The following is a 12,041-nucleotide window of genomic DNA, read 5'->3' as shown; positions in this document are numbered from 1 at the left end:
GAAGTCCGCCCTCTCTTACCGCCGCGAATGAATCCCAAATTCTGCCTTAGGTCCTTTGTCCAACAGCGCACCTAGGTGATCCAACAAAGACGCTGACACGTCTCCATGCTTCTCGACAAAAATCATCGCGTGGCATCCCCGGCACCACCCACATGCAGCATGCCGAGAATAGCAACAGCAACCTCGCCTTCGCCACGCCTGCTCAGCCTCTTGCCCTGCATACCCGCCAGTCATCAGCAATCCCAGGCAGGGCAAGGGAAGCGGGTATCCCGGAGGCGAGGCGCAAACGTCATCACTACCACGAGATTTTTTCTTCTCCATCCATTCTTTTTTGCTCCTTCGCAACTTTCGCATCATACTCGGGCTTAGCACGCCACTTGTACATGATAATTGCAGATCTTTGATGTTGGGAGAGGCAAATTTGAAAGAGGGAACACGTCGTTGGGAATTCCGCTTTGTTTCGCCGAAACACTAATTCTTGTCACTACCATGGATACGGGCTGCAGCTGCACACAATTGTTAGGCTTGGTCCTGCCCATGACACGCGCCTTGCATCATGTCATGTCGAACCAAACGTTATCTTTGCATGCGTACCATGGTTTGCGCGGCGCAAAGGGGTCTTCGCCGACCTTTCTATTGTGCCCTCGTTCCGAGCAGCCTAGATAGCTACGTGAGTATGATGGGGTGGCCGTCATGTGTACCAGCGGATGCTTGGCGGGGTCGTGTAGGGAGGTCGCGCGGAGAAGGGTGTAATGGACCCCGCACCCACGATGTTCAGCTCTTAGGTATACCGTGGTACACGTGCTTCCAGGCGGGCCTTTGACAACGCAGCGTGTTCGAGAACAATCGTGAGTATTCATGGCGTATGTAAGATTGCGCTACGTCACAGAGTTTACCTGTAGTGTACCCGCAGCTTGAGATTGCTGTGAGGTAATTAGCATGGCATGGGAAAGGCACGATGGTGGTCTACCCTTTCCAACGTTTCGCACGGCTTTGATTCAGAAACATGTCGTCTCACTGCAAAACATCAACACACAACACTCGTTACAAAGACGAACAATGATGGAGATTCAAGACACTGCTTCCCCTGCACCGCAGAAGCTGGAAGCGACAGGAAGATACGGGGTATAATATCCACACCAGAAAACAGTAATCCAAACACGAGACCCAATTACAAAAGTCAACCCAATGCTGTAGAGATACCGCTTTTCCCATTGCAACATGAAAAGCGCCTTGACCCCATACCAATCAATAAGCTTTGCTCATACATGTATATTAGGCCGTAATCAATCCGAACACCGTGCAAAGTGACGCAGTATAAACAGAAAGCGAGTGAAATCATGGTACATGGCAGATACATAACAGCGCCCGAAGGCAAAAAGATGAGAAAGAATAGACGCACAAGTACGCGTCAGGAAAGGAACAGGATTCCAAAAAGGTTGTAAGAATGAGGCTCAAAGCATGGATGGATCAAGTGTTCCACCCATGCTGTCCATGGTCTTCTCGAGCATGTCGAGATCCATCATGGTCCCTGGGCCATAGTCGGGGAACAGCATCATGTCTTCGCTGTCCATGGGAGGAAGAACAACGCCCAGATTCTGCAGGTCTTCGGAGAGTTGCATATCCATTGGAAGGACATCACCAGCCATGTTGATAAGCCATGCATCAGGCATGTCGGCGTCCTTGAGATCGATATTGATAACGAGATTGTCGTTTTCGGAAATGTCTGACTGTCGTGTGGAAGGCGTGTCTTTGTTAGATGACTCGGGCGTGGCGGATGGTGAAGCGGGCCGGGAGCGGAGTGCCCACGTGTTATCTTCGTCCTTGAGATCGAAGACTGTGAAAGACCCGTTCGCATCGAGAGCGGCAAAGGTATCTTCGTAGGAATAGTCAAGAAGAGACATTGGCAGCATGGGCTGCTGCGGCGTCTGCTCTTCGTCTTGAACCACTGGCTCCGGAGCTGTTGCTTGCTGCTCCTTGGGTACAGATTTAGGGATGCTGGCCGGTGTGGGTTTGCCGCGGGCACCCGAGCCAGGTGTAGCCACCTTGGTCATCGCCTGGGGTGTCTTGAGCAGATTCGACGACGGTGAGTCCTTGACACCTGTTTGCGTTGGCACCCGCGCCATCGCCGTAGTTGCCGGCTGTTGTCCAACTGGAGTGGCAGCATTGTTCGAGGCGCCGGGGGTCTGCTCTGGCTTAACAGCCTGTTGAGTTGCTCGTGGGGCAGCCGGCGCGGGCTTCGAGGCGCGTTTGGCAGCGTTTTGGTCGACCTTAGCTTCGCCAGTCTTCTGGTCAATATCCAGGTAATCCGCCATGGAGTCGAGAGCAAACTGCATCGGGTTCTCGACCTTGACATGTATCTGACTATGCGCCTCTAGTTCACCCTGGGTATCGAAACCCCTTACAGAGAATTCACAACTCGCATCGTTGCATCGGAAAGTTGGCCGTTGTGGCATTTGCTTCTCAGGGGGCGGTTGTCTTCTCAGTTCAGGCGAGTTACCTGTACCTGAACCGATTCGAGGAGACGCTCTAGCACCGGGAGTAGATGATTGGCTACCCTCAAGCTTTGCGCGCTTCTTCTCCGGGAGCACCAGATTCGTGACTGGTCTCGCTCCCTCGAAGTAGTGTGCTGCTCCGTGGCCTGAGTCAGCTCCGATGGCGAACGGTGGTCGGTCGGTGGTAGGGGCAGAAGGCGGCTTCTGGCTGCGGTTTTGTTGTTCTACGATTTTCAGATTTGCGGCATTAAGTTGAGCGGGCGGGGCATTCGAACCACCCTGGAGCTGCGGCTGCGGCTGCTGCTGACCAGCTGTTTGCTGCTTGACCTTTTCCATAATCTTGTTAACGAACTTGAGTGTTGCGCCCATATGGTTCTTGAACTCTTCAATAGTCAGAGTGACTTGAGGGCGAAGCGTGCCATCTGACAGGTCGATCTGCTGGTACAACAGCACGCGAGATGTCATTATTTGGCGGATAACTTGCTCGGGCTCAGAGGAATCGTACGAAGCGTGGAAAATGCGTAGAGCCTGATCCACCTGCTTTAGTCGGCTGAGTTGTTCTTTAAACGATCGCTGTAGCGGTATTCGCATCTGCGACGGCAGCTGTACTGGCGGTCTGGCAGGGATACTCTTTTCTACTTCGTCCATCAGCTGCTTGAATTGCCGGGTCCTCGCTGGGTCTGCCATTCTTTGTCGGAGTTCTTCATGGTTGACGACACCACCCCGTTGTTGCTGCATCTTGTTGTTGGAGGCATCTTGAGCCTTCAATAACTGTGCCTTGTACTGAGCGTGCTGGGCGGGGGTAAGTTTCGACATTTGCTCATGGGTAAGATTGAGCCCGGGTTGAGACTTTGTCGAAGCCATGGCGGTGGCCTGTGGTGTTGCATCTGCGCCTGACTCGGCAGTGTCCTCGTTGGGTCGCTTTGTGCCCTTGTTCACATTGTTGTTGTTGTTGTTGGATAGTTGTGGTTGCATGGGCTGCGATTGTGGTTGAGGAGGCCTGGCCGCTGGTTTGGGCTGAGGGGTTGGTTGTGCTGGAGGTTGTACAGTCGGTGGACGATTGTTTTGCTGCTGCTGAACTGCGATGTTCGCAGGCGGTTGCGCCTGACCACGTTGGGCTTGTTGCTGCTGCAACAAATGTTGCTGCGCCTGTTGCTGCCGCTGATGCTGAAGATTCTTCATCTTTATGGACATCATCAGACCTCGTAGTTGCTCGTCTGGCATGTTGGCTTGTGGCTGGCCTGCCATTCTTGCCCGGAATTGTGCCAATTCTTGAGGGGTGACCTGGAGCATGTTTTGCATGTTCGGTTGTTGTGGGGGATTCCTCAGAAGACCTTGATTAGGATTTCCTTGAGCCGGTGGGGCAATGCCATGGCCAGGCTGTGGTGTGCCATTGGGACCCGGTCCATTTTGGTTAGAGTTCCGTACCATATCTTGGAAGTGAAGAACCTGTAGCATAAGCAGCTTCTGGCTGTCGACACCCGGAACGAGAGCGGGATTTTGGCCAGCCCATAGCTTCAGTTGCTGCCATGTTCTAACATCCGGAGGAAGACTGCTACGGATGTTATTGTTCAAAACGTTCGGAGGAAACGGCTTGGGGTCAGTAGCATGTATGATGCCAGGATTGGCTCGTAGCAAGTTGGAGGCCGCCTGTAAGCGTTGCTGCTGAGACTGCATTGGCCCACGCTGTGCCCCCATAGGAGGCTGTGGTCCAGCCCCAGGTTGTGGCTGCGTAAGGTTCAAGCCACGATTTATGCCTTGCTGCATGTTGGGGTTCATCATGGGACCGCCCATATTAGGCGGCATCTGCTGTTGCGGTTGTTGATTGAAAGGCAAGTTTTGCTGCCCAGCATTGGGTTGACCCGGGGGGAAGGCTCCATTTTGAATTCCGCCATTGCGACGAAGATTCATCATGTAGCTCTGTAGTATTACGCGGAACTGAGGCTCCGGAACCTTGAGCAGTTGCTGCTTGACGTTCGGGTCTAGGTCGGCCGGCATCATGTTCATGCGAACCTGGTCAGTCAGCGGTTGCTGGTTGGCCTGCTGCACGGCGGCAGCTCTTTGCTGCGCTTGTCGCATAAGCTCGGACAGGTTGGGGTCAGTCTGTCCGGGTTGAGGCGTCATGATGGGAACGTGAGCTTGAGGGGGCCGTTGCTGTTGCGGTGTACCAGGAGGTCCTGCCTGTCCCGGTGGAGCCATCGGCCGGTTGAGCATAGGCATGGCAGGGCTGGCCTGAGAACCCTGGGGCATGTTCAGACCGCCCATTTGGCCTTGGAGCATCTGGTTCTGCTGGTTGCGTGCTTGCGCCGCCTGTTGCTGCCGTTGTTGCTCCAACCGCGCCTGAGCCTGGGCCTGAGCCTGGGCCTGAGCTTGTGCTTGCGCTTGTTGCGCCTGCTGTGCCTGTTGTTGGCGGTGAAATGCCTCAGCAGCCTGGCGCTGTGCCATGGCATTTTGTGATGCGTTTTGTTGTGCGTTTTGGCCCTGGAAGCCGCCCATCTGACCACCGTTATTCTGGTTGTTGCTTGCAGGCACTACTGTGTTGCCCTGGTCCTGGCTGCGCATAGCTTCCATTTGCCGATTTGCTATCTCAGTGAAGTCAAACTCTTGGTTAGGCTGACGTGGATTCATGCCCATCTGCTGGGCCTGCATCCGGTTCGGCTGAGCAGCTCCCTGCATGGCGCCGGCATTTTGCGCAGCTCCCTGCTGATTGAGGGCGCCTCTTCTGTAGAGCATGTCGGCGTGTTGTCGGAAACGGAGGAAGAGAGGGTTGATACCCTGAGCGAGCAGCTGCTGCTTCTTATCCTCGGGCCATGCGCGAATATCAGCTTCGAATTTGAGCCGAACCTCCTCTTTACAAGTATCCATGAGCTTTTTAGCGAACTGGTTGATAATCAGTTGGTCCTGACGATTCTGCGTGGGCTGGTTGGGTTGCATGTTCGGTTGTTGGTTGTTTTGTCCCTGTTGGGGCATGTTGGCGGGGTTAGCCCCATTCACACCCATAGAAGACTGCCCTTGTGACATGGGCACAGGAGAAACTTGCATGGGCCGCTGAAGTTGGGCGTTCGGAAAGGCCGGGTTGAACTGGGGGCCTCCGGGCCTGGCGCCTTGCTGACTCATCTGATTCATCATGTTCATCTGGTTCATCTGGGCGGGATTCATGCCGTTCATCGGGTTGTTCATGTTGTTGGGAACGCCGCCTTGCATGCGTTGTTGTAATTGTTGCTGGCGCGCAGTCGTCATGACGATGAGCTTTTGCTTGATGTTGGAGACGTATTGGTCCTTTGTCGAAGAAGACATGAAGGTCTGCGTCTCGAACTGGAGGGCGGCGCGCATAGACTCGACCTCGGCGATTTCGGGCTTGAGCAGGCGGTACTGAGTAAAGAACTGGAGGGCCAGCTGACCGCGCTCTTCCGGCTGCGTGCCCTGCTGCCAGCCATTTGGGATCTTGCCTTGTTGCTGCTGCACGCGATAGTGCTGGATGAAGTGGTGGAGTCCCGCGGTGGCCCGGTTCTGTTGCATGCCGTTCTGTTGCATGTTGGGGTTGTTCATGGTGGTGGAGCGCGAACGACCACGGGCGCGCTATGTCGCAGGCTGGCGGAGGTGCGCAAGATACAGGCAGCGGTGCAGTGCCGCGGATGTGCAGTGAACAGCAGCACTCATGCAGGCCGAGAGTTTCAGGTGCGCGGCGGGCGGTGGGACGACTCCGGCGTCGAGGCGTCGTGTCTGGTGCCGAGTAGACGACTTGGTGAGACCTGGGATGGGGGCGGTGACGGTAACGGCAACGGCGAGGGCAGCGGTGACGTGGGAGAAGATGGAAGCGGCCACGGGGGAAAACGTGTCGGGTGTCGTGGAAGAGAGCTGGGCCTGCGGCTCTATGGGCAAGACGCGAGGAAAGGCAGGGCCACAGCTGCTCACCTGGAGTGAGGCTTAGGTGCTTAGGTGAGTGAAAGGCGGAGGCTCGAGAGGACGACGCCAGCTGCGGCTCGAGACTGATCGACACTTGCGGACAGGGCGCAAGGTTAGCGCAGCACCCGTGGACCCAAACGACGGCGCCTAAATGATGCAGCTGCAGGGCTCAGGACGACGTGTCCATGGGACCAGGATACAGCTATCGCAGTGAAGATGTCGTCGCAACAGGAAATACTAAGATGCAAAGGCAGACGTGTTTGGTGGGTGGGTGAGCGAGGAAGATTGCGAAAGGCGACAGAATGGGCGTGCGTCGCAGCCCAGGTGCAGCAATCGCGCCCGTCGCACCTACCTCGTCCAAACTGCAGGGATTATCCGCTAGCCTGCAATTGGTAGGCCCTCTAACGCTCCTGCCCCGGTCCGCCTGGGTCATGCCCCCAGTGCAAAGGAACAGCTGTCGAGGCATGCGCACGACGACTTGCTGCGCTGACGACGTGCTGCATGTCTGATTCATGTATATCAAGTTGCTACCACGGCCGGCGACGGATCCAGCGGGTGCCTGTTGCGCCCCCCATCTCTGTCGACGACTAGGTCTCACAGGTTCGTCGAATGAACGGCACTAGCGCTTGGCTGGGACCCGCCAAATCTTCCGCACTTCTGGTGGCAGGACGAACCATGTGCTCTGCTCGTCTTCCCTCCTCCCCGCTCGGCCGGTCTAAGCGTCGCTCTCATCTTGCAGTCGTTCGTCGTCTTGCTCTGTGTTGTGTTTGAGCACTGTGGCAGCTCTACGATGCAGCGCCTGGTGTGCGTATCGACGACTGCTCGGTTTCATCCCAAACGTCAGGAAGCCCTGTGGCTTGGATGGCGCCATGCCATCTGCCTGATGCCCTGCGAGGGTTCCGCTGCTTTTTCCACTACCATCGCTCACTAGCCGCTTTAGCTGTCATCTGCGCCAGGCGGTGATCAGGGCAATAACGCCTTCAATTCAAATCATCTCGTCCATTTTCCCTATCAAGGACACATGGCAGCCCCATGGATGCAAGCTGCCAATCGCACAATTCCTCATTCGCCATGTATATGAATATCAAGATGAGTACGGATCATATGCCATCGCCACTGAAAGCTGTGAAGTTCGACGCCCTCGTACTCGTCCTCTACAAGCCAGGTCGCTGGTGATCGGCCACCCGTTGCCCTAAAAGATGGTGAAGGACTAGTTATCCACATCTCGCACTAAAGCGCCGGACGCTATGGCACAGGACTATGGGCCTCCACCCCGTTCCGAACCAACAACGCCGCTATCAAAGCAGTCACCTTGCCCTCCCTCATACGCCCTCCATCCCTGACACTGCTTTTTCTTGACATCTCCGCATCTAGAGCTGCCTGTCCATCACCTACCCATCCAAGAGGCCACCTCCTCTCACACAAGTTTCGCTTGCTCCGCCACTGTCCCTTCCGTCTCTGGTTCGCGTCGATCCTTGGCGGAAAGCCCCCCCTGCAGTCCCATGTCAGTCCCATGGATTGGGCATGATCGCCAGGGAACAATGAAGCCGGACGCCAGCCAATAGCATCCAGCGTTTGACACGTTTCTGCTCCCCCCACCGCTGCTTTGTCTTGCAGTTGAATTTCGGCCTTTCTTGCGACCATTTCTTGCGTTCGTGATGAAGAAACAATCTAGCATACAACGTGTCGCGTCGCGCCTCGTGATCCACAGCGTTCCGTCATTGGCCTGATACGTCACAACGGCCTATCAACAGTTTCGTGCACGCTTAGTGAGACGACTTGTAACCACCATCATCGATGCATCGGAATTGCATCGAACTTAAACACGGCCAGATGCCTCTCTTTACTGCTTCGGGGAATTCTACACAGTCTTTGCGACTGGCGAAATTCCGTGAAGCACATGAACAGAGTGGTATCTTCGGGCTATATGGATGCTCGCAACCAGATTCCAAGAGCGGAGCAACCCTCACGATGAGTCCGTGCGCTTACCCTCAGCTCACGTCCATCGATCGCGAACAACCGTCTATGTTTATTTTTTTGCTATCATCCCTGCGCAACCATTGCTCTGAGAAGACAGCGCGCCCACACGCCTTCAAGGGGAAAACCGGACAAAGGCCCTGAAGTCTACATTGCCTTGAGATCTTGATGCTGTAGATTGTTAAGGCAATGCAGACTTCTTAGCTTTATCTTTGGTAATTGTACTGCGAAGACAGATTTTCAGTTTTTCCCTTGATGGGGTGCACCCAATTCGATATCAGGATGATCTTCATCGTCATGTACCCCTCCCAAATCAACAGCCTGGTCATCACTCTGTACGTCTCCTCGATGCCTCAGGAATGCATGAGAACGCTCGATGGCCCCCTTTCTCTATGCCCCCGAGACTGTGCATTCACTCTGGGTGATTGTTCAAGACCGCCTTACCTGCCACGATGTGGAGAATTTACGTGGAAGGAGCGAAGTGATGCCGCCGCGGATCCGACGAACAACGCCTTTCGATGGGTTGTAAACCTTAGGCATATGACGAAGTTCAAGCCCGCCCGATAACCTTCTGCAAGTTTATCAGATTCGTGTTAGGCATGGGTAAATGCGGATCACATCGTATCCTGGAAAAGCCTAAACTTTAAGGCCATTTTCTGACGTGCAGAACGTCCAAATCCAATGAAGCGGCCTGCGTAAGAATCACATGTTCGAGCAATCATGTCGACGACTGGGAGCGCGTGGAGCCGTCATTTCACAAGCAAGTAGCACTTTTTAAGAGCGACGAGACTGGGTATTTGTATGGATAGCCGTAGTCACAAAGCACATTACACGTAAGGACGCATACGTGGGGTCGTTTGACGGAGTCTGATTTGGCTTGCTGTCGAGAGATCCCCCCACCTATGATACATCTGATCCCCAGCTATGCCCATTCTATGCTTTCGTGACCTGTCGATACAAAGGAGATGTCGATTCGCGAAGGACAGTCGCTTATTTCTGGCCGAGAGATGATGCGCGCTCGTCTTCGAGCTTCTGGTAGAAGGCGTCACGGTGACGGACGGCAGGGACGTGGTAGCCTTGGATAGTAAGTATGGGCGTAATAAAGATTCTGAGCATAGGAAGCGCAGTCGCATCGCCTGTGACTGATTCACGTACCGTACCACCAGCCGTAGCCGGCAGTGAGGCCAAGACCTGTGACTGCTGTTAGCCAATGTCCAAAGCTGACGCGCGCATTGCTACAGAGCTCTTTGAGCCCCGAAAATAGCAGCCATGCACTGCCCGATTCCTACGCACCCATAGCGACAGAGAGGTCGAGCACGACCTGTCGTCGGAGCATCTGCAGTCCAGTCATTAGCGTCCAGCGCACTACAGCCCACGGCACTCAATGGCAGCACCTACGCCGGTGATCGGTTTGACAGCCATTGCGGAATTGAGTTCGGGAGAGCGGAGAGTTTTGGGGCGCGGGTGCGGTTTGCGGGAGCTGGTGGATGTCGTCGGCGGCTCTCTGAAGGTGTGGTGGTTCGACGGGAGAACGCAGTGCTGCTGACGTAAGGCAGGCGTCCTAGCGTCCCGCGCCTTGGAAGCTCCCGACCCAACTGAAGAACAACGGCAGCAGGCAGGTGAAAGGAACAATACCATCGAATAAGAAACAATACGCGCCTGCACGTCCGCTCCCATCGCGAGGGCACCCTTTCGCAACCGATGCGCCCTCTCACTCCCGTCTGCGCCCTTACCCACCGATAGAGACGTCCCCGGAACCACCATCGCGTGCGCAACCTCCTCCCACGGCGTACCCTCCCACCGGATCCGCGACAACGAGCAGCATATGCCAGGCATCATACTATCCCCCAGCGCCAGCAGCGAGGGCGCAATCGCAGGCATGAAGCGGGCACATGAAGCGGACCATGCGCCGACGTACGGAGAGCCGCACCCCAAGAAGCGACAAGTCGTACGGGCGCTGCACCACACGCAGCCGATCCAGCACATTGCCGACCCCATCAGCGCGGAGCACGATGTCTTTGGCGAGAGCAAAGACTTTTTCGACCAGCAGCTGCGGCGCGCAATAGCCATCCAATGTAAAGGCATCGGTTTCGAGAGCGCGCGTCCGGACGCGTTGGAGGAGTTCCGGGCGCTGGTTGATTCCTGTATGGCTTCACCTTGCGACAGAGACTGGCCGCGAGTGCCCACTGCAGTTTTCCAGACTGACCCGTCACAGACATGACCAACTTTCTAACACAAGTACGCACGTCCATGATCAGCTCGCGACGCACCGAAACGGTCGCGCACGACTGGATCTATGCCCTCACTTCCGCCGGCCTGCGCGGCTCTGCGCCCCTCGAACAACATTTCGACACAGGCGAGATCCCGTCGTCTGTCTTACAGCCCTACTTTGCACCTCCCGCGCCTCCAGAAGCTCCGCCGCCCGACACCGAGTCATTGCTAGGTCCTGGACTCTCCGGCAAGGCGGACAAAGAAACGCGTCCATACATACCAAAACACTTCCCTGGATTCCCGTCGAAACACACATACACAGCGACGCCAGTCTTCACAAAACGCGAAAATGACCCGCGCAAAATCAGGGAGAAGGCGACAGAAGAGGGCATTCTTGCCGAGCAGAGTCTGCGAAAACTCATGGCGGCGCAAAAGGCAGGCGTGCAGAAGCAAAATGTTGGCAAGCGGAAGCGCAGTAGGCGCATGAAAGAGAGCGACCAACTGTGGCAAGCCGCCATGACAGACCTGCTAGATGAAGAGAACCAGCGAGAGAAGGAAGAAGAGCGGCGGCAAGCTCAAATGGACGAAGACGACGATGACTACAACACGCATCAAGACGCTCCAATACGGCAGCCCACCGCCGATCGTAACGTCAATCTGGAAGAAGGCGTGCACGTCAACTACGACCAAAAGTACTGGAGGAAATCCGCGACGGGCGTCTCATAGTTCGTCACAGCCGGTCAATGGCGGCGACACCTTCAGAAAAAGTCGTTTTACTAGCATTTTGATAGCGAGGCGTTTGGGTACCTGCATTTCGGCCGCGGGGCTTCGAGATACGTTTTAGGCATTAAGGCGGCGTTGATTGTCTATTTTTTTCGTTGCAAGTTGTACTATAGTCTACTCGCTCTCCTACACAGCGTAGCTGAAGGCTACACAAAGTTTGGTCAATGCGAACTCACTATTCATCCCATCGAGTTCATATTTAGATTGGATTTACTCCTTGAATCCTTAGCACGATCTCATAGTTAAAAATACATGTATAATAATCATGCCTCCTGTGTAAACCGCCACCTAAAGTACGATGTTGTGTGAGGCTGTGGGTGGTGACTTGATCTCATCGCTCAACCATCGCACCTTCCTGTTTCGCCTTCCACTCCTCCCACGCCGTAGTCTCCACAGTCAAACCTCCTGAACACCTATACTCTCATTAGCCATGCGCTCAGCTTGATAACACCAACTCCCAGTTCCTGGTCACAATGCCAAGACCTCGTGCCTTCCACCTCACTCCACCAACACTCACTTTCTTAACAAGTGAACCAGCGGCTCGCATATGATTTGCGGCGCAGCGCCCTTCTTCTTCGGCGCCTCTACGTTGCATTTATACTGCACGAGTTCCTTCAGTGCGCAGTCGCTCAGATTGACCGGTGGATTCCGTCGTTTTCCCGACGGTAG

The 12,041-nt window shown here is 55.1% G+C and overlaps 2 protein-coding genes across 2 annotated transcripts; one reads left to right on the top strand and one right to left on the bottom strand.

The window, feature by feature from the left end:
- Positions 1-1,454: 1,454 nt before the first annotated feature.
- J4E90_001917 (uncharacterized protein) lies at positions 1,455-6,044 on the bottom strand (the record flags this gene model as incomplete). The annotated part of the gene is made up of 1 exon (XM_051431501.1): positions 1,455-6,044. The coding sequence occupies one exon, from the start codon at positions 6,042-6,044 to the stop codon at positions 1,455-1,457; it is 4,590 nt and encodes a 1,529-aa protein (XP_051294635.1).
- A 4,159-nt stretch (positions 6,045-10,203) lies between these two features.
- On the top strand, positions 10,204-11,315 carry J4E90_001916 (uncharacterized protein; the record flags this gene model as incomplete). Its single annotated transcript, XM_051431500.1, has 2 exons — positions 10,204-10,522; positions 10,594-11,315. 2 exons carry the CDS (start codon positions 10,204-10,206, stop codon positions 11,313-11,315), a joined length of 1,041 nt encoding a protein of 346 aa, XP_051294634.1.
- Between the last annotated feature and the right edge of the window lie 726 nt (positions 11,316-12,041).

Source organism: Alternaria incomplexa (assembly GCF_024043165.1).
Source record: "Alternaria incomplexa strain BMP 0042 chromosome Unknown scaffold_2, whole genome shotgun sequence".
Classification (NCBI taxonomy): Eukaryota; Fungi; Ascomycota; class Dothideomycetes; order Pleosporales; family Pleosporaceae; genus Alternaria; species Alternaria incomplexa.
Note: the sequence above shows the minus strand (reverse complement) of the source record. Positions and strands in the feature narration are given on the sequence as shown.